This window comes from Bombina bombina, chromosome 3 (genome assembly GCF_027579735.1).
Source record: "Bombina bombina isolate aBomBom1 chromosome 3, aBomBom1.pri, whole genome shotgun sequence".
NCBI lineage: Eukaryota > Metazoa > Chordata > Amphibia > Anura > Bombinatoridae > Bombina > Bombina bombina.
In genome coordinates this window covers 559,651,266-559,677,503 of record NC_069501.1, presented here as the reverse complement: position 1 = coordinate 559,677,503, position 26,238 = coordinate 559,651,266, and the positions used below count along the sequence as shown (strand labels likewise).

The 26,238-nt window shown below is 40.3% G+C and overlaps 1 protein-coding gene across 6 annotated transcripts in view; it reads left to right on the top strand.

The window, feature by feature from the left end:
• EPB41 (erythrocyte membrane protein band 4.1) overlaps positions 1-25,578 on the top strand; it is a 392,405-nt gene extending 366,827 nt beyond the window's left edge. For all 6 annotated transcript variants that reach the window (XM_053707087.1, XM_053707084.1, XM_053707090.1 and 3 more), the window contains 2 exons: positions 9,238-9,345; positions 24,441-25,578. In XM_053707087.1, the coding sequence (XP_053563062.1) occupies positions 9,238-9,336 (99 nt within the window). In that variant the 3' untranslated portion in view covers positions 9,337-9,345; positions 24,441-25,578. The remainder of the gene's footprint in view (positions 1-9,237; positions 9,346-24,440) is intronic.
• Positions 25,579-26,238: the final 660 nt, after the last annotated feature.

Here is a 26,238-nt window from a genome sequence, read left to right as displayed (position 1 = left end):
AAAGAATAGACAGAGCAGAAATCTGTCCCTTTAAGGAACTAGCTGATAATCCTTTGTCCAAACCCTCTTGGAGAAAGGACAATATCCTAGGAATCCTTACCTTATTCCATGAGTAATTCTTGAATTCACACCAGTAAAGATATGTACGCCATATCTTGTGATAGATTTTCCTGGTAACAGGCTTTCGTGCCTGTATTAAGGTATCAATGACTGACTCGGAGAAGCCACGCCTTGATAGAATCAAGCGTTCAATCTCCATGCAGTCAGTCTCAGAGAAATTAGATTTGGATGATTGAAAGGACCTTGTATTAGAAGGTCCTGTCTTAGAGGCAGAGTCCATGGTGGAAAGGATGACATGTCCACTAGGTCTGCATACCAGGTCCTGCGTGGCCACGCAGGCGCTATTAGAATCACTGATGCTCTCTCCTGTTTGATTTTGGCAATCAGTCGAGGGAGCAGAGGAAACGGTGGAAACACATAAGCCAGGTTGAAGAACCAAGGCGCTGCAAGAGCATCTATCAGCGTCGCTTCTGGGTCCCTGGACCTGGATCCGTAACAAGGAAGCTTGGCGTTCTGGCGAGATCCAACTCTGGTTTGCCCCAACGATGAATCAATTGAGCAAACACCTCCGGATGGAGTTCCCACTCCCCCGGGTGAAAAGTCTGACGACTTAGAAAATCCACCTCCCAGTTCTCCACACCTGGGATATGGATTGCTGACAGGTGGCAAGAGTGAGTCTCTGCCCAGCGAATTATTTTTGAGACTTCTAACACCGCTACGGAACTCCTGGTTCCCCCTTGATGGTTGATGTAAGCCACAGTCGTGATATTGTCCGACTGAAATCTGATGAACCTCAGTGTTGCTAACTGAGGCCAAGCCAGAAGAGCATTGAATATTGCTCTTAACTCCAGAATATTTATCGGAAGGAGTTTCTCCTCCTGAGTCCACGATCCCTGTGCCTTCAGGGAGTTCCAGACTGCACCCCAACCTAGAAGGCTGGCATCTGTTGTTACAATTGTCCAATCTGGCCAAAGGTCATACTCTCGGACAGGTGGACCCAAGACAACCACCAGAGAAGAGAATCTCTGGTCTCTTGATCCAGATTTAGCAGAGGGGACAAATCTGTGTAATCCCCATTCCACTGACTTAGCATGCATAATTGCAGCGGTCTGAGATGTAGGCGCGCAAATGGCACTATGTCCATTGCCGCTACCATTAAGCCGATCACCTCCATACACTGAGCCACCGAAGGGCGCAGAATGGAATGAAGAATACGGCAAGCATTTAGAAGCTTTGATAACCTGGACTCCGTCAGGTAAATTTTCATCTCTACAGAATCTATAAGAGTCCCTAAGAAGGAGACTCTTGTGAGTGGTGATAGAGAACTCTTTTCCACGTTCACTTTCCACCCATGCGACCTCAGAAATGCCAGAACTATCTCTGTATGAGACTTGGCAATTTGAAAGCTTGACGCCTGTATCAGGATGTCGTCTAGATACGGAGCCACCGCTATGCCTCGCGGTCTTAGAACCGCCAGAAGTGAGCCCAGAACCTTCGTAAAGATTCTCGGGGCTGTAGCCAACCCTAAGGGAAGAGCTACAAATTGGTAATGCCTGTCTAGAAAGGCAAACCTTAGGAACCGATGATGATCTTTGTGAATTGGTATGTGAAGGTAGGCATCCTTTAAGTCCACTGTGGTCATGTACTGACCCTCTTGGATCATGGGTAGGATGGTCCGAATAGTTTCCATTTTGAAAGATGTAACCCTGAGGAATTTGTTTAAGATTTTTAGATCCAAAATTGGTCTGAAGGTTCCCTCTTTTTTGGGAACCACAAACAGATTCGAATAAAAACCCTGTCCTTGTTCCGTCCGCGGAACTGGATGGATCACTCCCATTACTAGGAGGTCTTGCACACAGCGTAGGAATGCCTCTTTCTTTATCTGATTTGCAGATAACCTTGAAAGATGAAATCTCCCTTGTGGAGGGGAAGCTTTGAAGTCCAGAAGCTATCCCTGAGATATGATCTCCAACGCCCAGGGATCCTGAACATCTCTTGCCCACGCCTGGGTGAAGAGAAAAAGTCTGCCCCCTACTAGATCCGTCGCCGGATAGGGGGCCGTTCCTTCATGCTGTCTTAGAGGCAGCAGCAGGCTTTCTGGCCTGCTTGCCTTTGTTCCAGGACTGGTTAGGTTTCCAGGCCTGCTTAGATTGAGCAAAAGTTCCCTCTTGTCTTGAAGCGGAGGAAGTTGATGCTGCACCTGCCTTGGAATTTCGAAAGGCACGAAAATTAGACTGTTTGGCCTTTGATTTGGCCCTGTCCTGAGGAAGGGTATGACCCTTACCTCCAGTAATGTCAGCAATAATTTCTTTCAAACCAGGCTGAAGAAGGTCTGCCCCTTGAAAGGAATGTTGAGTAATTTAGACTTTGAAGTCACATCAGCTGACCAGGATTTGAGCCATAGCGCCCTACGCGCCTGGATGGCGAATTCGGAATTCTTAGCCGTTGGTTTAGTCAAATGAACAATGGCATCAGAAACAAATGAGTTAGCTAGCTTAAGAGTTCTAAGCTTGTCAACAATTTCAGTCAATGGAGCTGTATGGATGGCCTCTTCCAGGGCCTCAAACCAGAATGCCGCCGCAGCAGTGACAGGCGCAATGCATGCAAGGGGCTGTAAAATAAAACCTTGTTGAATAAACATTTTCTTAAGGTAACCCTCTAATTTTTTATCCATTGGATCTGAAAAAGCACAACTGTCCTCAACCGGGATAGTGGTACGCTTTGCTAAAGTAGAAACTGCTCCCTCCACCTTAGGGACAGTCTGCCATAAGTCCCGTGTAGTGGCATCTATTGGAAACATTTTTCTAAATATAGGAGGTGGGGAAAAGGGCACACCGGGCCTATCCCACTCCTTACTAATAATTTCTGTAAGCCTTTTAGGTATTGGAAAACATCAGTACTCACCGGCACTGCATAGTATTTATCCAGCCTACACAATTTCTCTGGCACTGCAATTGTGTCACAGTCATTCAGAGCAGCTAATACCTCCCCAAGCAATACACAGAGGTTCTCAAGCTTAAATTTAAAATTAGAAATCTCTGAATCAGGTCTCCCCGAATCAGAGACGTCACCCACAGACTGAAGCTCTCCGTCCTCAGGTTCTGCATATTGTGACGCAGTATCAGACATGGCTCTTACAGTATCTACGCGCTCTGTATCTCGTCTAACCCCATAGCTATCGCGCTTGCCTCTCAATTCAGGCAATCTGGATAATACCTCTGACAGGGTATTATTCATGATTGCAGCCATGTCCTGCAAAGTAATCGCTATGGGCGTCCCTGATGTACTTGGCGCCATATTAGCGTGCGTCCCTTGAGCGGGAGGCGAAGGGTCCGACACGTGGGGAGAGTTAGTCGGCATAACTTCCCCCTCGACAGACCCCTCTGGTGACAATTCTTTTATAGATAAAGACTGATCTTTACTGTTTAAGGTGAAATCAATACATTTAGTACACATTCTCCTATGTGGCTCCACCATGGCTTTTAAACATAATGAACAAGTATCCTCTGTTTCAGACATGTTTGTACAGACTAGCAATGAGACTAGCAAGCTTGGAAAATACTTTAAAGCAAGTTAACAAGCAATATAAAAAACGTTACTGTGCCTTTAAGAGAAACAAATTTTGACAAAATTTGAAATAACAGTGAAAAAAGGCAGTTACACTAACAACATTTTTACAGTGTATGTAACAAGTCAGCAGAGCATTGCACCCACTTGCAAATGGATGATTAACCCCTTAATAACAAAAACAGAATAATAAATGACAAAAACGTTTTTTAAACACAGTCACAACAACTGCCACAGTCTACTGTAATTGTTACCCTCCTCAAACACGACTTTGAAGCCTTTTGAGCCCTTCAGAGATGTCCTGTATCATGCAGAGGGAAGCTGAATGTCTGTCAGTATTTTTATCTGCACAGAAAAGCACTAAAATAGGCCCTTCCCACTCATATTGCAACAGTGGAAAGCTTCAGGAAACTGTCTCTAGGCAGAAATCAAACCAGCCATGTGGAAAAAAACTAGGCCCCAATAAGTTTTGTCACCAAACATATATAAAAACGATTAACATGCCAGCAAACGTTTTATATTACATTTTTATAAGAGTATGCATCTCTATTAATAAGCCTGATACCAGTAGCTATCACTGCATTTAAGGCTTTACTTACATTAATCCGGTATAAGCAGCATTTTCTAGCAAATTCCATCCCTAGAAAAATATTAACTGCACATACCTTATTGCAGGAAATCCTGCACACCATTCCCTCTCTGAAGTTACCTCACTCCTCAGAATATGTGAGAACAGCCATGGATCTTAGTTACTTCTGCTAAGATCATAGAAAATGCAGGCAGATTCTTCTTCTAAATACTGCCTGAGATAAATAGCACACTCCGGTACCATTTAAAAATAACAAACTTTTGATTGAAGAAATAAACTAAGTATAAAACACCACTCTCCTCTTACAACCTCCATCTTTGTTGAGGGTTGCAAGAGAATGACTGGATATGGCAGTTAGGGGAGGAGCTATATAGCAGCTCTGCTGTGGGTGATCCTCTTGCAACTTCCTGTTGGGAAGGAGAATATCCCATAAGTAATGGATGATCCGTGGACTGGATACACTTAACAAGAGAAACCAGCAATTAGGCAGAGTAGGCATGGGAACGGCGCCCCTCTATGGAGGGTGCCGCCTACTCTGCCTCATTTGAAATCTGGCCCTGTTAATGCCACATTAACCTCTCGGGTGCAATGTTAACCCCCTTACATTAAACTTTCTGGTGCAGTGTTAATCACTGGTTTTCTATATTTCCCCTAAAAAACATCCACAAATTGTCTCCATCCAGCACAATAGTGTATTTTTTTTTTTACAATTATTTACTGGGTGCAGACTGAGGATACATGTCATAACATATGTGTAATATCTAAGTAGGCAAAACTACACAGATTAACTAAAATATTATGCGCAATATCCACCAAACCGGCACAAACAGGGTACAAATGAATTTAGTTGTATGTAACATTTAATAACATAAAGTGTAAAGTCAGTGGGGATTGATAACATATAATATGCAGTATCTTCAAAACCAAATCGACACAAACGCAGCACAAACTAATGGTATATTTGTTTTTTAAGTTTAATAACATGGGTGCAAAGTGGGCAGGTTTCATTAAATATAATGCGCAATATCTCCGAAATCAAACCAGCACAAAGATTTGTTTTTGCTGCACAAATGCAGCACAAACAAATGGTATATTTGTTTTTAAAATGTAATAACATTATGTGCAAGTGGGCGGAGTTTCAGCAAATATAATGCACAATATCCTTGAAACCAAACCCGCACAAACGTTTGTTTCTTTCATGTAATTGGCAAGAGTCTATGAGCTAGTGACGTATGGGATACACAATCCTACCAGGAGGGGCAAAGTTTCCCAAACCTCAAAATGCCTATAAATACACCCCTCACCACATCCACAATTCAGTTTTACAAACTTTGCCTCCTATGGAGGTGGTGAAGTAAGTTTGTGCTAAAATTTCTACGTTGATATGCACTTCTCAGCATTTTGAAGCCCGATTCCTCTCAGAGTACAGTGAATGTCAGAGGGATGTGAAGGGAGTATCACCTATTGAATGCAATGGTTTTTCCTCACGGGAGATCTATTTCATAGGTTCTCTGTTATCGGTCGTAGAGATTCATCTCCTACCTCCCTTTTCAGATAGACGATATACTCTCATATTCCATTACCTCTACTGATAACTGTTTCAATACTGGTTTGGCTATCTGCTATATGTGGATGGGTGTCTTTTGGTAAGTATGTTTTCATTACTTAAGAAACTCTCAGCTATGGTTTGGCACTTTATGTATTTATATAAAGTTCTAAATATATGTATTGTACTTACCGTATATTTGCCATGATTCAGGTTTCAGTATATTTCCTTTTGCAGACTGTCAGTTTCATATCTGGGGAATGCATTTTTTTGGAAAATGTATTTCTTACCTGGGGTATAGTCTTTTTTCAGTTGACTGTCATTTTAAATTCATGGGCAGAATTAGGTTTGCGAAGGCGCGAAATGCCAAACTATATTGCATCATTTTTGGCGCAGTTACGTTCGATGACGCAAATTCGTCATTTCCCGCGTCTTTATCGACGCCAAGTCTTTTCACAAGGTTGCGTCTTCAATGACGCAAGTGTGTCATTTCCGGATGTTGTTAGCGCATCATACTTGGCGACAAATATTTTCATTATTTTAAACCCCATTCCTATATGCCTCTTGCCTTTCTTTCTCTATCAGAGGGCTATGCTGTTTGTATTTTTTTCCCATTCCTGAAACTGCCATATAAGGAAATTGATAATTTTGCTTTATATGTTGTTTTTTCTCTTACATTTGCAAGATGTCTCAATCTGATTCTGTCTCAGAATTCACTGTTGGAACCCTGCTGACTGATAACAGTTCTACCAAAGCTAAGTACATTTGTTATAATCTTGTGGAGATTATATCTCCAGCTACGGTTTGTAATAAGTTGTCATGATAAACTTTTACATGCAAAGAATGTGTCCATCAGTAATAGTACATTGCCTGTTGCTGTTCTTTTAACATCTAATGTACAAGATATACCTATGAATTTATAAGAATTTATTGCTGATTCTATTCAGAAGACTTTGTCTGCCATCCCGCCTTCTAATAAATGTAAAGGTCTTTTAAAACTTCTTATAAAGTTGATGAAATTTCAAATGACCGACAACATACTGAATTATCCTCCTCATTTTGGCCTCTGTTGAAGAGAGAACCATTCATTTGCTTCCAGACAGACAATATCACAACTGTGGCATATGTCAATCATCAAGGTGGGACTCACAGTCCTCAAGCCATTAAAGAAGTATCTTGGATACTTGCTTGGGCGGAATCCAGCTCCTGTCTAATCTCTGTGGTGCATATCCCAGGTGTAGACAATTGGGAAGCGGATTATCTCAGTCGTCAGACTGTACATCTAGGAGAGTGGTCTCTCCATCCAGATGTGTTTTCTCAGATTGTTCAGATGTGGGGTCTTCCAGAGATAGATCTGATGGCCTGTCACCTAAACAAGAATCTTCCCAGGTACCTGTCCAGGTCCAGGGATGTTCAGGCGGAAGCAGTGGATGCGATAACCATTTCATGGAATTATCATCCTGCTTACATCTTCCCGCCTCTAGTTCTTCTTCCAAGAGTGATTTCCAAAATCATCATGGAACAATCGTTTGTGTTGCTGGTGGCTTCAGCATGGCCACTCAGGTTTTGGTATACGGATCTTGTTCAGATGTCCAGTTGCCAACCTTGGCCAATTCTGTTAAGGCCAGACCTACTGTCTCAAGGTCTATTTTTCCATCAGGATCTCAAATCATTAAATTTGAAGGTATGGAAATTGAACGCTTAGTACTAAGTCATAGAGGTTTCTCTGACTCAGTGATTAACACTATGTTACAAGCTCGTAAATCTGTTTCCAGAAAGATTTACTATCGAGTTTGGAAGACTTACATTTCATGGTGTTCTTCCCATAAATTTTCTTGGCATTCTTTTAGAATTGCTAGAATTTTACAGTTTCTTCAGGATGGTTTGGATAAAGGTTTGTCCGCAAGTTCCTTGAAGGGACAAATCTCTGCTCTTTCAGTTTTATTTCACAGAAAGATTGCTAAACTTCCTGATATTCACTGTTTTTTACAGGCTTTAGTTCGAATTAAGCCTGTCATTAAATCAATTTCTCCTCCTTGGAGTCTCAATTTGGTTTTGAAGGCGTTACAGGCTCCTCCCTTTGAGCCTATGGATTCTTTGGACATTAAACTACTTTCTTGGAAAGTGTTGTTCCTTTTGGCTATCTCTTCTGCTAGAAGAGTTTCTGAGCTATCTGCTCTTTCTAGTGAATCTCCTTTTCTGATTTTTCATCAGGATAAGGCGGTTTTGCTGACTTCTTTTCAATTTTTACCTAAGGTTGTGAATTCTAACACCATTAGTAGAGAAATTGTTGTCCCTTCCTTGTGTCCTAATCCAAAGAATTATTTGGAAATATCCTTACATTCTTTGGATGTGGTAAGAGCTTTGAAATATTATGTTGAAGCTACTAAAGTGTTCTTCAGGCACCTGTTTCAGTTTGATTCTTCTGCTGATGTTTTAAGTTTTTCTTATCATTAAAGAATAAACTTATACTTTGGGTTGTGGATTATTTTTTCAGCAGAAAATGGCTGTATTTTATTTTTTATCCCTCCCTCTCTAGTGACTCTTGCATGGAGTTCCACATCTTGGGTATTTGATATCCCATACGTCACTAGCTCATGGACTCTTTCCAATTACATGAAAGAAAACATAATTTATGTAAGAACTTACCTGATAAATTCATTTCTTTCATATTGGCAAGAGTCCATGAGGCCCACCCTTTTTTTCTTTTTCTTTTTTTTTTGTGGTTATGATTTTTTTGTATAAAGCACAATTATTTCCAAATTCCTTTGTTGATGCTTTATTACTCCTTTCTTTATCACCCCACTTCTTGGCTATTCGTTAAACTGAATTGTGGGTGTGGTGAGGGGTGTATTTATAGGCATTTTGAGGTTTGGAAAACTTTGCCCCTCCTGGTAGGATTGTATATCCCATACGTCACTAGCTCATGGGCTCTTTCCAATATGAAAGAAATGAATTTATCAGGTAAGTTCTTATATAAATTATGTTTTTTGCAGCACAAACAAATGGTATATTTGTTTTTAAAATTTAATAACATGGGGTGCAAAGTGGGCGGAGTTTCAGCAAATATAATGCGCAATATCTCTGAAAACAAACCCGCACAAACATTAGTTTTTGCAGCACAAATCAGCACAAACAAATGGTATATTTATTTTTAAAATGGGGTGCAAAGTGGGCGGAGTTTCAGCAAATATAATGCGTAATATCTCAGTTTTTACAAACATGGGGTGCCAACTTCACAGAGAGTAAATAGCTATGTTGATAATTTATTATGCAGCTGTAGTCAACTGTGAATTTAGTTAAAAGCACAGTGACCATTGATTAACTATCTTTGACCTGTGAGTTGTATTGAGTTGAATAAAGTCACATCAGAAGTCACATCAGTAGCATTAGAAGTGAATTTATTGTGCTTGTTTTTGCCACAAGAGAACTCTTATTAAACTATGTCTAATGTCAACCTCTCTCTTCGCTTTAGGTCTTGGTCCAAGCAATTAAGGAAGCAAAAGAGCAACACCCAGACATGTCAGTCACCAAGGTGGTGGTTCACCAGGAAACAGAGATAGCAGAGGAGTAACCATCCAAGGTAGGAAATGACTTCATAATATCAAGTGCAAAAAAGTGATACCATAAAATGTTACTTCATTGCAACAAATTATTCAGAGTCCCAAGAGAGATGGATTCCTCAAAAGCAAAGAAGAAAAAAAAAAAGTGTAATACTGATTAAAAGGGACGTTTATTTCAGAAACAGGTAAGTAGTGCTTACTAACATTGAGCTACATTAGCCCATTTTTTCACAATCCAAGTATGGTTAGACATATTAATATGAATCAGTATTTATGGGATACATATAAAGACAAACAAACAAGCGGTGTGCACATTCTTACCCCAGTGATGCAATGTAGCAGCCGGCACATAGAGTGGGGATGACGTAAGCCACTCTTTGTGCTGAAAACGGCGTCATCGTCCAAACTGCCAATCATAAATATACTTCCAAAAGTCTTATGCACCAAACCTCACAGGCAGGCCAGGCTTTATAATAAATGCCAAATGTTTATTTCTTCTTACTCATAACAAGTATAAAACACAGCTACAAACGACCGCAAGGACATTGAAGCATGGAATGGAGACCGGGCTCCTATGCAGATATGTTTTGTGCATACACGCACTTGTTCACTGCTCTTAGGAGCAACAGTCTCTCCTAGTTTAAATGGACAAATATTTAAAGACACAATGCATATTTAGCAATATATATTTGTATCCATTCCATGCAGCAATTGAGTATTCTATTAAAGAGATAGAAGTCACATTTACCTAATTAGACAAAAAAGCATATCATTAATATTTGTTAAATCCCCTAACATGTTATTAACATCTATTCTTTAAATAAAGGGTAATTCTTAATATTAGGTTATATTCATTAGGAACAGGGGCGAAACTACAGGGGGTGCAGAGGTCACAAATTGCGACTGGGCCCCCAAGGGTGGGGGCCCAGTTTAAAAAAAATAAAACATTGACCTGCCACTGCCTGCACTAATATCATGTGAGTGTGACATGATGCTTCACTAGTGTCTCTGACAACAGGGGTTAGTCTTTCTGTTTTACCGATTGGTGTTTATGTGTGTGTGTGTGTATGAATGTATGTATGTGTAAAAGTGTAATACTGATTAAAAGGGACGTTTATTTCAGAAACAGGTAAGTAGTGCTTACTAACATTGAGCTACATTAGCCCATTTTTTCACAATCCAAATATGGTTAGACATATTAATATGAATCAGTATTTATGGGATACATATAAAGACAAACAAACAAGCGGTGTGCACATTCTTACCCCATGTTGGGGGAGCTGTTTGGGGTGCAGTTAAGAACTCTGCAATTTTCAGGATTCTTCAAGCTTGGCCTCTGTTGAAAAGAGAGTCTCATCTCCATTTCCAGACAGACAGTGTCACAGCTGTAGCTTATGTCAAATTGACAGTTCCCTAGCAATGATGGAAGTGACTCAAATTATCTCATGGGCAGAAACCAATTCCTGTCTAGTCTCTGCAATTCATATTCCAGGGGTGAACAATTGGTAGGCAGCCCTTCTCGGTCATCAATCTCTTCATATAGGGGAGTGGTCTCTTTTCCAGAATGTGTTCAATCAGATTGTGGATCTTTGGGGTCTCCCAGAGATAGATCTGATGGCCTTTCATTTAAACAACAAACTTCCCAGGTACTTTGTGAGATCCAGGGATCCTCAGGCAGAGATAGTAGTTCCTTGGTCATTTCAGCTTGCTAATCTGTTTCCTCCTCTGGTACTTCTTCCCAGAGGTATTTCCAAGATAAGCCTTGAGAAATCTTAGTAATCCTGATTGCCCCAGCGTGGCTTTTCAGGATTTGGTATGCAGATCTGGTTCATATGTCCAGCTGCCCTCCTTGGCCTCTGTCTCAAGGTTCGTATTTATATCCAGATCTCAAGTCTCTGAACTTGAAGGTATGGAAGGCCTTTATTACTTGGTGTATAGATCATGGTTTTTCCTGGCATTCTCTCATAATTCCTAGGATTTGGCAGTTCTTACAGGATGGTCAGGATAAGGGCCTATATGCCAGTTCTCTGAAGGGGCAGATTTCTGCTCTTTCAGTTTTGTTCCTTAGGAAGATTATTAATCTTCCTGATATTCATGGTTTTGTTCAGGCTCTGGTCTGTATTAAACCTGTAATAAAGCCAATTTCACCTCCATGGAATCTTAACTTGGCATTAAGGGTTTTTGCAGGATCCTTCTTTTGAACCTATGCATAATGTGGATATTACACTACTTTATTGGAAAGTGGTATTTCTTTTGGCAATCTGCTAGAAGAGTTTGGACTTCTTTAGATTTTTTGCCTAAGGTTGTTTCTTCTGAAATTGGTGTTCCTTCTTTGTGTGCTACTAAGGACTTTAGACAAACTTTGCACGCATCCTCGAAGGAATGTTGGTTGTGCGCGCAGCCAAAAGAATCCACCTGGATGCAGCTTACGCCTCATCCAGGTGGATAGAAGAAGGTGGATTCTTTCACCACCCTGCCATTTCTTCTGTTAAGTGTGATCAGTCCACGGGTCATCATTACTTCTTGGATATTACTCCTCCCCAACAGGAAGTGCAAGAGGATTCACCCAGCAGAGCTGCATATAGCTCCTCCCCTCTACGTCACTCCCAGTCATTCTCTTGCACCCAACGACTAGATAGGATGTGTGAGAGGACTATGGTGATTATACTTAGTTTTATATCTTCAATCAAAAGTTTGTTATTTTAAAATAGCACCGGAGTGTGTTATTATCTCTCTGGCAGAGTTTGAAGAAGAATCTACCAGAGTTTTTGTTATGATTTTAGCCGGAGTAGTTAAGATCATATTGCTGTTTCTCGGCCATCTGAGGAGAGGTAAACTTCAGATCAGGGGACAGCGGGCAGATGAATCTGCATAGAGGTATGTAGCAGTTTTTATTTTCTGACAATGGAATTGATGAGAAAATCCTGCCATACCGATATAATGTCATGTATGTATACTTTACACTTCAGTATTCTGGGGAATGGTACTTCACTAGAATTACACTGTAAGAAATACATAAAGCTGTTTAATAACTAGAGATTATGTTTAACGTTTTTGCTGGAATGTAAAATCGTTTTCATTTGCTGAGGTACTGAGTGAATAAATGTTTGGGCACTATTTTTCCACTTGGCAGTTGCTTAATCTGTTTTCTGACAGTTTCTGTTCTCCCTCACTGCTGTGTGTGAGGGGGAGGGGCCGTTTTTTGGCGCTTTTACTACGCATCAAATATTTCAGTCAGCAACTCATTGTATTCCCTGCATGATCCGGTTCATCTCTACAGAGCTCAGGGGTCTTCAAAACTTATTTTGAGGGAGGTAATTTCTGTGATTTCTGTGAGAATTATAGTTTGACTGAGATAAAAAACGTTTATTCTGTAATTTGTTTCCTGCTTTCAGAATTTGTTATCTTTGCTAATGGGATTAAACCTTTGCTAAAGTTGTGTTGTTTACAAGGATTGAGGCTATAACTGTTTCAATTTATTAATTTTCAACTGTCATAAATCTTCTGTGCTTCTTAAAGGCACAGTACATTTTAATATTATTCTAATTGAATTGTATTTCCAAGTTGCAAGTTTATTTGCTAGTGTGTTAAACATGTCTGATTCAGAGGATGATACCTGTGTCATTTGTTGCAATGCCAAAGTGGAGCCCAATAGAAATTTATGTACTAACTGTATTGATGCTACTTTAAATAAAAGTCAATCTGTACAAATTGAACAAATTTCACCAAACAACGAGGGGAGAGTTATGCCGACTAACTCGCCTCACGTGTCAGTACCTACATCTCCCGCTCAGAGGGAGGTGCGTGATATTGTAGCGCCGAGTACATCTGGGCGGCCATTACAAATCACATTACAGGATATGGCTACTGTCAGTGGCGGCTGGTGACTTTTGAAGATGGGGGAGCACTAGCCCCGCCCCTCGGATGGCTCCGCCCATTTTAATGTGTGTGTGTGTATATATACATACATACACACACACACACTCTGCCAGTTACCTTAACACATCCTTATGTACAAGGTGAGGACAGTGTGTTATGTGAATTACTGTGTTATTAAAGTCTGTGTGTGAGGTATGTACATAACTAACCTGTGTATATTGAAAGACAAGAGCACCACATACACCCTGCAGTTACCATATATATATATATAAAATATTATATATATATATATACTGGGTACAAGAGTCCTGTCACTGGGGCAGTATAAGGACATATATATATATATATATATATATATATAGTCCTTATACTGCCCCAGTAATTTACTTTAATCATCAAATTTGCTTTGTACTCTTTGTATTCTTTGTTTAAAGCTAAACTTAGGCTCATATGCTAATTTCTAAGACCTTGATATGATATATAATATTTGACTCCCAACAGAAAGCTAAAGCTATTGACATCCATAAAAAAGGAGAGGAACATTTCTCTATAGTTAGTAAAAATAAAAATAATTTTATATTTTATCTGAGACTAAGTAAGTGACTGATGATGAACCTGCTGCCTGTATGAAAATCATACAGGCTCATCCTCACTCACTCACCCAATCTCAGATATAATAATAAAAGATTTTTCTTTCTACTAACTTCAGAAGTCTTTATGTGTGTCTTTTTATTTAAAGTTAGGTTTAGAGAGGTGTGAGGAAGGAGTGCAGTGGTGTCAAAAATGTCACTTTAAATAAAAATAATCTTGTTATAGTAATAGTCCAGACAGACTCTCTGGATGATGATTTTATATATATATATATATTTATATATATGAGCCAGAGTTTGGCTTTTTGGACTGTGTACATATAAAATAATATATAAACAATCTATATTGATAAAATCACAGAGAGTCTGGACTATTACTATAACAAGATTATTTTTATTTAAAGTGACATTTTTAGCACCACTGCAGCCCTTCCTCACACCTTTCTAAACCTCACTTTAAATAAAAAGACACACATAAAGACTTAATGTGGGGGGAAATGCATATACAGGGAACCAAATGCTTTGAGATGGAAGCATTAATAGAGCTAAAAGTTTTAGAGGCATCATTATATAGCAAAACATCTTTATAATCAGTAGGGTCAGATGAAGAAGGGGTTAATATATGTTCTTATATAGGAACCCCAAGCCCCCCTCCTCCCCAGCAATTACTTTTGTGATTTACTTTCTGGTGCCTGACATCTGTGAGATAAGAAGCACACAAGCTAACCCTCCATGTCAGCTAGTTCTAACAAGCAGATTTCCCTGCAGTGAATAATATGCTTTGTATTGTAGGTTGATATTTATATACAACTAGTAGTAAGGGAGATAACATGCAGCACTGAGGTGGAAAGGAGAAATAAGAGCAGGGGGAAGAAGCACTTATGGACACTGATTTTTTTCCATGAAGGTAGCTAAACACTGAGTGGAAAGGAATTTATGTAAAAGAGCTACTCACAGCTAAATCCATGGTTTCCTCTCACTCCAGCTCCACCCACATCCTTCATGCTTCATGCCACACAGCACAACACACGGTGTAAAACAGTTTCAAGCACCGGGTGTTATGCTGGGGGAGGTCAGAGGATCTCTTTGATTTTACTTAAGTGAAATGACCTGCCTGTTGCAGCTGCCACCACAGCACTAACCATACTGTGTCCTGAGCAATAAAAAAAGACTGTTTAACTAGCCGATCAGCTATACAAAAAAACAATGAAGCAGTGCGTTCAGCTGCCCTGTTTATCAGCCCCTAAAATGTCCCTGTCCTCCTCCTCCAACTGAGCGGCTCCTGTGCTGCAGCTGCCTATGTCTGGTCACTGGTGTGTGTGAGACTGAGTGTATGCACGGCTTGCTGTGTCCCAATGCCAAAATATATTTTTGATAGATCATCCGATCATGGTGCAATCCCTCTATACTAATAGCAGGCACTTTACTTACTGAGATGTCAGACATCAGGACTCAACAACTCCGGAGGAACTCAGTTGCCCACACCCAAAATACCAGCCAGTTAAGCATCTGCAAAAGTAATTATGCTATCATACCTGCCTTTTTATTATTTATAATATTATGACGATTCAGTATTTGCATTTTTTTGCCTTGAAGACTACAAGGCAAAAAAATGCAAATACTGAATCACCATAATATTATAAGTAATAAAAAGGCAGATATGATAGCATAATTACTTTTGGAAATGCTTGGCTGGCTGGTATTTTGGCAGTTGGGCACTGGCCTGGGTGTGGGCACCTGTGTTCCTTCAGAGTCGAGTCCTGATGTCTGACATCTCAGTCTGTCTCCAGTCACTAAAGTTTGGTCCCTGACCGTCCCTCTCTCTCACTCAGCAGCAATGACAGTGACACACATGCCACATGGAAAAACTCACTCGGCAGGCAGTCAGGCACTCAGTCTTTCTTCAGCTACCTCCTCTTCAGTAGTTCCCGCCAGCAGCCGATAAGATGACGCCCAATGTCACGCCTTTCTGTGTTTGAAGCCCACGATGCTCCTCCTCCCACACACAGCTCTTAGTGTGCGAGTGTCACATGACAGCTGGCTCTCGCACACTAAGAGCTGTGCTCCTTAAGAAGGCTATGGGCTGGCCTGTAGGTGGCGCTGCAGTCAATGCAGTTTTAAAGTGGAATGGGCTTTTGCCTATATTTCTATCTATCGCACTGCACAGCATGTGCGATAGATAGAAGTATTAGGCAAAAGACCATTCCACTTTCAGCCTAAATAATTAAAATCTTCAATTTTACATGGTTTTAGTAAAAACTGCAGTGGAGCCTGGAGGATTTTTTTATTAAAATCAGCAAAAAAAGGTTTAAAAATTTATTTTTATTTTTTTATTTCTCACTCTTTTTTTGTTTTTTTTTTGTTCATCAGGGGTCAGAGTGTTCATCAGGGGTCAAGGGGGCTCACGTGCTCAAGTGCTCCTATAGAGGAGCCTCCACTGGCTACTGTTATGACTGAGGTTTTGGCTAAATTACCAGAACTAAGAGGTAAGCGTGATCACTCTGGGGTGAGAACAGAGTGCGCTGATAATATTAGGGCCATGTCAGACACTGCGTCACAGGTGGCAGAACATGAGGACGGAGAACTTCATTCTGTGGGTGACGGTTCTGATCCAAACAGACTGGATTCAGATATTTCAAATTTTAAATTTAAACTGACCTCCGTGTATTACTAGGGGAGGTGTTAGCGGCTCTGAATGATTGTAACACAGTTGCAATACCAGAGAAAATGTGTAGGTTGGATAAATATTTTGCGGTACCGACGAGTACTGAGGTTTTTCCTATACCTAAGAGACTTACTGAAATTGTTACTAAGGAGTGGGATAGACCCGGTGTGCCGTTCTCACCCCCTCCGATATTTAGAAAAATGTTTCCAATAGACGCCACCACAAGGGACTTATGGCAAACGGTCCCTAAGGTGGAGGGAGCAGTTTCTACCTTAGCTAAGCGTACCACTATCCCGGTGGAGGATAGCTGTGCTTTTTCAGATCCAATGGATAAAAAGTTAGAGGGTTACCTTAAGAAAATGTTTGTTCAACAAGGTTTTATATTGCAACCCCTTGCATGCATTGCGCCGATCACGGCTGCAGCGGCATTCTGGATTGAGTCTCTGGAAGAGAACATTGGTTCAGCTACTCTGGACGACCTTACGGACAGGCTTAGAGTCCTTAAACTAGCTAATTCTTTCATTTCGGAGGCCGTAGTACATCTTACTAAACTTACGGCGAAAAATTCAGGATTCGCCATTCAGGCACGCAGGGCGCTGTGGCTAAAATCCTGGTCAGCTGATGTTACTTCTAAGTCTAAATTGCTTAATATACCTTTCAAAGGGCAGACCTTATTCGGGCCCGGGTTGAAAGAGATTATCGCTGACATTACAGGAGGTAAAGGCCATGCCCTGCCTCAGGACAAAGCCAAAGCCAAGACTAGACAGTCTAATTTTCGTTCCTTTCGTAATTTCAAAGCAGGAGCAGCATCAACTTCCTCTGCACCAAAGCAGGAAGGAGCTGTTGCTCGCTACAGACAAGGCTGGAAACCTAACCAGTCCTGGAACAAGGGCAAGCAGACTAGGAAACCTGCTGCTGCCCCTAAAACAGCATGAATTGAGGGCCCCCGATCCGGGATCGGATCTAGTGGGGGGCAGACTTTCTCTCTTCGCCCAGGCTTGGGCAAGAGATGTTCAGGATCCCTGGGCGCTAGAGATAATATCTCAGGGATACCTACTGGACTTCAAATACTCTCCTCCAAGAGAGAGATTTCATCTGTCAAGATTGTCAACAATCCAGACAAAGAAAGAGGCGTTTCTACGCTGCGTACAAGAGCTCTTGTTAATGGGAGTAATCCATCCAGTTCCACGATCGGAACAGGGACAGGGGTTTTACTCAAATCTGTTTGTGGTTCCCAAAAAAGAGGGAACTTTCAGACCAATCCTGGACTTAAAGATCCTAAACAAATTCCTAAGAGTTCCATCGTTCAAGATGGAGACTATTCGGATAATTTTACCTATGATCCAAGAGGGTCAGTACATGACCACTGTAGATTTAAAAGATGCTTACCTTCACATACCGATTCACAAAGATCATTATCGGTACCTAAGGTTTGCCTTCCTAGACAGGCATTACCAGTTTGTGGCTCTTCCATTCGGATTGGCTACAGCTCCAAGAATCTTCACAAAGGTTCTGGGTGCTCTTCTGGCGGTACTAAGACCGCGGGGAATCTCGGTAGCTCCTTACCTAGACGACATTCTGATACAAGCTTCAAGCTTTCAAACTGCCAAGTCTCATACAGAGTTAGTGCTGGCATTTCTAAGGTCACATGGATGGAAGGTGAACGAAAAGAAAAGTTCACTCGTTCCACTCACAAGAGTTCCCTTCCTGGGGACTCTTATAGATTCTGTAGAAATGAAGATTTACCTGACAGAGGACAGGCTAACAAGACTTCAAAGTGCTTGCCGCACCCTTCATTCCATTCAACACCCGTCAGTGGCTCAATGCATGGAGGTAATCGGCTTAATGGTAGCGGCAATGGACATAGTACCCTTTGCACGCTTACACCTCAGACCACTGCAACTGTGCATGCTAAGTCAGTGGAATGGGGATTACTCAGACTTATCCCCTTCTCTGAATCTGGATCAAGAGACCAGAAATTCTCTTCTATGGTGGCTTTCTCGGCCACATCTGTCCAGGGGGATGCCATTCAGCAGACCAGACTGGACAATTGTAACAACAGACGCCAGCCTTCTAGGTTGGGGTGCCGTCTGGAATTCTCTGAAGGCTCAGGGACAATGGAGTCAGGAGGAGAGTCTCCTGCCAATAAACATTCTGGAATTGAGAGCAGTTCTCAATGCCCTCCTGGCTTGGCCCCAGTTGACAACTCGGGGGTTCATCAGGTTTCAGTCGGACAACATCACGACTGTAGCTTACATCAACCATCAGGGAGGGACAAGAAGCTCCCTAGCTATGATGGAAGTATCAAAGATAATTCGCTGGGCAGAGTCTCACTCTTGCCACCTGTCAGCAATCCACATCCCGGGAGTGGAGAACTGGGAGGCGGATTTCTTAAGTCGTCAGACTTTTCATCCGGGGGAGTGGGAACTTCATCCGGAGGTCTTTGCCCAAATACTTCGACGTTGGGGCAAACCAGAGATAGATCTCATGGCGTCTCGACAGAACGCCAAGCTTCCTCGTTACGGGTCCAGATCCAGGGATCCAGGAGCAGTCCTGATAGATGCTCTGACAGCACCTTGGGACTTCAGGATGGCTTACGTGTTTCCACCCTTCCCGTTGCTTCCTCGATTGATTGCCAGAATCAAACAAGAGAGAGCATCAGTGATTCTAATAGCACCTGCGTGGCCACGCAGGACTTGGTATGCAGACCTGGTGGACATGTCATCCTGTCCACCTTGGTCTCTACCTCTGAAACAGGACCTTCTGATACAGGGTCCCTTCAAACATCAAAATCTAACTTCTCTGAAGCTGACTGCTTGGAAATTGAACGCTTGATTTTATCAAGACGTGGGTTTTCTGAGTCAGTTATTGATACCTTAATACAGGCTAGGAAACCTGTTACCAGAAAGATTTACCATAAGATATGGCGTAAATACCTATATTGGTGTGAATCCAAAGGTTACTCTTGGAGTAAGGTTAGGATTCCTAGGATATTGTCTTTTCTACAAGAAGGTTTAGAAAAGGGTTTATCTGCTAGTTCATTAAAGGGACAGATCTCAGCTCTGTCCATTCTGTTACACAAACGTCTGTCAGAAGTTCCTGACGTCCAGGCTTTTTGTCAGGCTTTGGCCAGGATTAAGCCTGTGTTTAAAACTGTTGCTCCACCATGGAGTTTAAACCTTGTTCTTAATGTTTTACAGGGCGTTCCGTTTGAACCCCTTCATTCCATTGATATAAAGTTGTTATCTTGGAAAGTTCTATTTTTAATGGCTATTTCCTCGGCTCGAAGAGTCTCTGAATTATCAGCCTTACATTGTGATTCTCCTTATTTGATTTTTCATTCGGATAAGGTTGTCCTGCGTACTAAACCTGGGTTCTTACCTAAGGTAGTTACTAACAGGAATATCAATCAAGAGATTGTTGTTCCTTCTTTATGTCCAAATCCTTCTTCAAAGAAGGAACGTCTACTGCACAACCTGGATGTAGTCCGTGCTCTAAAATTTTACTTACAGGCAACTAAGGAATTTCGACAAACGTCTTCTCTGTTTGTCATTTACTCTGGGCAGAGGAGAGGTCAAAAAGCTTCCGCTACCTCTCTTTCTTTTTGGCTTCGTAGCATAATTCGTTTAGCTTATGAGACTGCTGGACAGCAGCCTCCTGAAAGAATTACAGCTCATTCTACTAGAGCTGTGGCTTCCACTTGGGCCTTCAAGAATGAGGCCTCTGTTGAACAGATTTGCAAGGCTGCAACTTGGTCTTCGCTTCATACTTTTTCCAAATTTTACAAATTTGACACTTTTGCTTCATCGGAGGCTATTTTTGGGAGAAAGGTTCTTCAGGCAGTGGTTCCTTCTGTATAAAGAGCCTGCCTATCCCTCCCGTCATCCGTGTACTTTTGCTTTGGTATTGGTATCCCAGAAGTAATGATGACCCGTGGACTGATCACACTTAACAGAAGAAAACATAATTTATGCTTACCTGATAAATTCCTTTCTTCTGTAGTGTGATCAGTCCACGGCCCGCCCTGTTTTTAAGGCTGGTAAATATTTTTTAATTTATACTCCAGTCACCACTTCACCCTTGGCTTTTCCTTTCTCGTTGGTCCTTGGTCGAATGACTGGGAGTGACGTAGAGGGGAGGAGCTATATGCAGCTCTGCTGGGTGAATCCTCTTGCACTTCCTGTTGGGGAGGAGTAATATCCCAGAAGTAATGATGACCCGTGGACTGATCACACTACAGAAGAAAGGAATTTATCAGGTAAGCATAAATTATGTTTTTCTGAATCCACCTGAATGCAGTGTAGGCAAATCCGAAGCCTTAAAAAACAGACAAAAAAAAAACCACGTAACTGCCCGCACGAAATAACGAAAAAACATGTAACCGCCCGCACAAAATAACAAAAAAACTAACCCCCGGCATGAAGTATAACAAAAAAAAAACTTAAATCTCGCACAAAGTATTAACAAACACCTAAACCGCAAACCCCCACATCGCAAAATAATAAAGTATTTAACCCCTAATAAGTCCCCCTAACAGTAAACCCCCCTCCATCCACCAAACCCCACAAAATAAAAAATAAAAACCTTAACTACCCATTGCCCCTAAAGAGGCATTTGTATGGGCATTGCCCTTAAAAGGGCATTCAGCTCTTTTAAAGCCCATTAAATTCCTAAACTTAAAAAAAATATATATATATCCTTAGACTAAGTCCAAATAGGTACTCACTGTTCCTGAAGTCCGGCGGAGAAGGTCTTCTTCCAGGCGGCTCCATCGTCTTCTATCTTCATCCGGAGCGAAGGCGCAGAGCTGGCTTCCCCGTTGCACGGATCCTGAGCGGCGGTCCTCAGCAGCGTGAGGCTCCTCTTCATGCGAACGTCCGTCGCACACTGAAGATTGAATGCAAGGTACCCTATATTTATTGAGGTACCTTACATTCCTATTGGCTGAAATTTTGAAATCCGCCAATAGGAGGATGAGAGCTACTGAAATCTGGTTGGTTTGAACCAAATTGAATGCAGTACCTTGCATTCAATCTTTAGTGTACGACGGACATCAGATGAAGAGGAGCCTCCTCTGAGCAGTCTTATTTCCTAGTATTATATATATATATATATGTCTTGCAGTACATTTCTCATTGTACTGCAAGATGTATACATACGCTTGAGAGCTGGGGTTCTTGAGCTCCAGACATCGGCTGGCATACGGAACGGATAGCACTCCAGTTCCATATGAGGGCGGATGCCTGATCATTGCAGACGGTGACACTGTGTGTGTCACCTTCAGTAACAATCATTATTGGTGCCTGCGGGAGGTTGGTGGGCAGCCCAGCAGCAGAGGGGGGAGGGACGGAGTAGGAGGGCCCTATGCTACAGAAAATAAAGGGACAGGGAGGGATGGGGCAGCTACATTACAGAAAAATGGGTGTGGGGGGTTCCTAACTTGCGATCTCAGGAGGGGGGGAGGTGGTGGTACCACTACACTACAGGAAAAAAAAACATAAAAAAGGTCTGCCAGTACTTAAGATGGGGGTGACCATTGGGGGTGAAGGAGCGAAGAGCTGTTTGGGAGGGATCAGGGGTTGGGAAGTGTCAGGTGGGTTGGTAATCTCTACACTAAAACTAAAATTAATCTTTTAAGTTCCCTAATTAACCCCTTCACTGCCGGAGGTAATAGAAGTGTGGTGTGCAGCTGCAATTAGAGGCCTTCTAATTTCCTAAAAAGCAATGGCAAAGTCATATATTTGTCTGCTATTTCTGAACAAAGGGGATCCCAGATAATCTTTTACAACCATTTGTACCATGATTGCACCAGCAGTATGTAAATAATTTCAGTGAGAAACCCAAAGTTTGTGAAAAAATGAACGATTTGTTTACATTTGGCAGTGAAAAGGCATGAAATATACCAAAATGATGGGCCTAGATCAATAACTTGGGTTGTTTACTTAAAAATATATATAGTTTTGACAGGTAAATAAAAAAACACGGCTCTATTTCTGTTTATATGGAGTGCTACAAATTCTCCGGTAAGTGTCAGCAGCATATATTGAGGCTTTCTCATAGAAGCAGTCACAGTGAACTATTACTACTATAACATGGAGGCTCCCATTGAAAGTATTGGCCATTGCTACACAGCTGCTCTATCTCCCTTTCAAGGCTTAAAGGAACAATCTACTCCAGAATTTGTATTGTTTAAAAAGATAGATAATCCCTTTATTACTCATTCCCCAGTTTTGCATAACCAGCACGGTTATATTTATGTACTTTTTACCTTTGTGATTACTTTGCGAAAAGCCTCTGCCATCTGCCCCCTTATTTTAGTTATTTTGATAAATTTAATTTTAATCAATCAGTGCTGACTCCTAAGCAACTCCATGGGAATGAGAACAATGTTATCTATATGGCACACATGAATTAGCACTATATAGCTGTAAAAACTGTCAAAATGCAGTGAGATAAGAGGCAGCTTTCAAGGTCTTAGCCTAGGTTTAGCTTTCCACGAGGAATAGCAAGAGAACAAAGCAAATTTGATGATAAAAGTAAGTTTAAAGATGTTTAAAATTGCATTCCCTAGTCATGAAAGTTTAATTTTGACTAGACTGTCCCTTTAAATACTAAATAAAAACCAATTTGACTCATGTACAAAGAAAAGTTTTGATATCATTTATTTGTAAATACTATTAGTAATAAGCTGTGACAAATTATTCTCTATAATATTTTGTACCAAGTACAAAATCTTAGCTTGTGATAATGTATAAGGTTCTAAACACTTCAAATTGACATTAAAGTGTTTTTGCTATGTTGCATCTAAAAAAGATTATTTTACTCCCACGACAGAATGGTTAAACCTAGTTTCTTTTACTACATCTTTAGAGAAATTACACTACATTTATATTGGGAAACAGGCAGAGATGTTATTGGACAACACTTTCCCCATGAATATAAATTCTTCACCTCTTCTTTGGAAAGAGTCCTCCCTATGTAAATAAATATCCTTTTCTACCATGCATGTTACACATTTATATACATATCTGCAAAATGAATTGGTTTACTGGTGGTAAAGTAGGGAGTGTCATTGTCTCAGAACTTGCAATATGTTTTTTTGCGTGTCCATCCTGTCCGGTGCTTGGATGAACTGATTTTCCCCTTTTTTTGTGTGTTCACATTCCATTAAACCGCTAATATTTTGGTGCTTCATAACTAATTCAAACATTTTTGACATATCTCTGTTTGAGGACATAATATAAATATAAATATATATACAGGTAGCCCTCATTTTACGCCGGGGTTAGGTTCCAGAAGGAATGGTTGTAAATCGAAACCATTGTAAATTGAAACCCAGTTTATAATGTAAGTCAATGGGAAGTGAGGGAGTTAGGTTCCAGGCCCCTCTCAAAATTGGCATAAGTAACACCTAATACATTATTTTTAAAGCTTTGAAATGAAGACTTTAAATGCTAAACAGCATTAGAAACCTAATAAAATAATCACGCAACACAGAATATATAATTAAACTAAGTTAAATGAACAAAAACATTTGCTAAACAGCATTATAAACCTAATAAAATAATCACACCACACAGGCTTTACTTGCATTTTATCTGCAAACAGTTCTTTCTATGCATTCCAATCTGGACTGATTTATAGACAGGAAGATCTTGTTCCTTTGCAAGCTGCTCGATAGCTCAGGTCTGGTTAAACTGATTAATTTCAGCTTGCTTGGCTTGCATATCTTTGCTGCAACACAAGCGGACAGCTCCACCTACTGGCTATTTTAATCAATGCACTGCTTCACAATGCTTTTCAATAGCAGTCACATGACTGAAAAAAAGGTTGTTATTCTGAAACGGTGCAAATTGAACCGTTGTAAACCGAGGGCCATCTGTATATATATATATATATGAGAGAGAACCATTTTTAACGTAATTTACTTTTTATTTTATGTATGGAAAGAAATGATGATATTTGGTTCTTTTTGTTTCAGGCCATCTCTGGTGAAGGCTTCAAGCATTACCACAAAAAGAAAACCTTCACAGAAAACCAGCAAGTTTCCTAAAGACGTCTCAAGGTCCTCCCAACTTTGTTACATTGTCTCTTGAAATTATGGGCACTGAACATCAGAATCCTCTGTTCTCCACAGTTTTAAGCATCATCGTATATGTTTCTGGCAGGCACAGTAAAAAGGGCCCTGACACTTTGCCAAAATGAAGCATTCCCTTGCTGTGAACTTGCCGCCTAGTTTGTTTTAGCCATTTAATGTTTCAGGTTCACAATTCAGTGGCAGAGATTTAACAGAGGTTAGCAGTTCCTTGGAAGGTCCTCTCTGGAGATAGGTTTAATGGTTTTATTTTAAATAATTTCACAGAACATTAAATATATTACTTAAATTATTTTCTGTTAACTTGTCCTCACATTTAATGTGTGATTGTATACTATGAATAACCAATGTAACCTGACTTCTGTGAGACTACTGGAATTTCACTCTGCTTTTTTGTTTTTCTGTCTCACTGAGCGTTTCAGAATTACCTTACATAGTGCTTCTGTTTCATTTTATCAACAGAAAAAAGTTTGGGATGACCCCATGGTGCTGTAGTTTACAGGGGGTAATGCAAGATTAGGTTTATTTATTCCTGTCAGTCAGTAATATTTACACCATCACTCCCTTACACACCTTTCCTACCCACTGGAGAAATGACTGTTTCCTATTCTTATGATCAATAGCCCCATCTGTGTGTCATTTCATAACCTTCTGAAGGTGAATGCACAGGTGTGAGCATTATAAAATGAACCAGAAATGTGTGAAAACTGCTTTTTTTTAACTGTTTTCTTATAATATTTGCAATTTGTTGGAACTTATTCACAAATTCAAAAACTTACATTGTATTATTTTCTACTTTTAAATAATGAAGGATATTTGTAAATGTGGTTTTAATTCCATTTTATATAAATATATATAAAAATAATTGTGATAGTTTGTACTTCTAGCACATTTTACAGACTTTCAAGGTGTGATTGTAAATCCCATCATTTTGTTGCAGGATTACACATCATGATAAGCAACTGTAGGTTCCAAAATGTGTATTATTTTATTTTTTAAATACAATTTTTGGGGAAAACAAAAATTTGTGTCTTTCTTGTTCATTTTCCTGTGAAATACTATTTAAAATTTAAACAAAATACTATTTAATGTTTTGTTAAAAAAAATATATATATATTAAAGTTCTCACAATATTTGAGAGGCAAAACCAAATTTATTTAAAGTGATATTTCATAGGTGGTGAGAACCCACAAGCCATAACTCCTGGGATTCAACTCCTGGCCACTAGAAGAGGCAAAGAAATATTGCGCCAGCGTTATCTTGTGCGCATATTACAAGTTGAAAGTAAACGTGTCCGCCCAAGCACAAACTAAATTTGTCAGGTTAGCACAACTGAAGACCTTGCATAAAAGGTTAGGGATAAAAAAAATTGCATTAAACACAACATACATTAAAATAAAGTGTTACACTCATATACAATATCTAATAAAAAATTATTCATAAATTTAAAACAAGTTATACGGGTTAAAAGGTATATGGCAAGGTATTAGAATGGAAAGGGCTATTATGTACATATATACTACATTTACATGTGTATGTATGTATATACACATAGGTATTTATGTGTATACATGTGTATTTAGGTTTATATATATATATATATATATATATATATATATATATACATATAGTCATGCAAAAAGAAAGTTCACCCTCTTTGAATTCTATGGTTTCTTTCTGATGG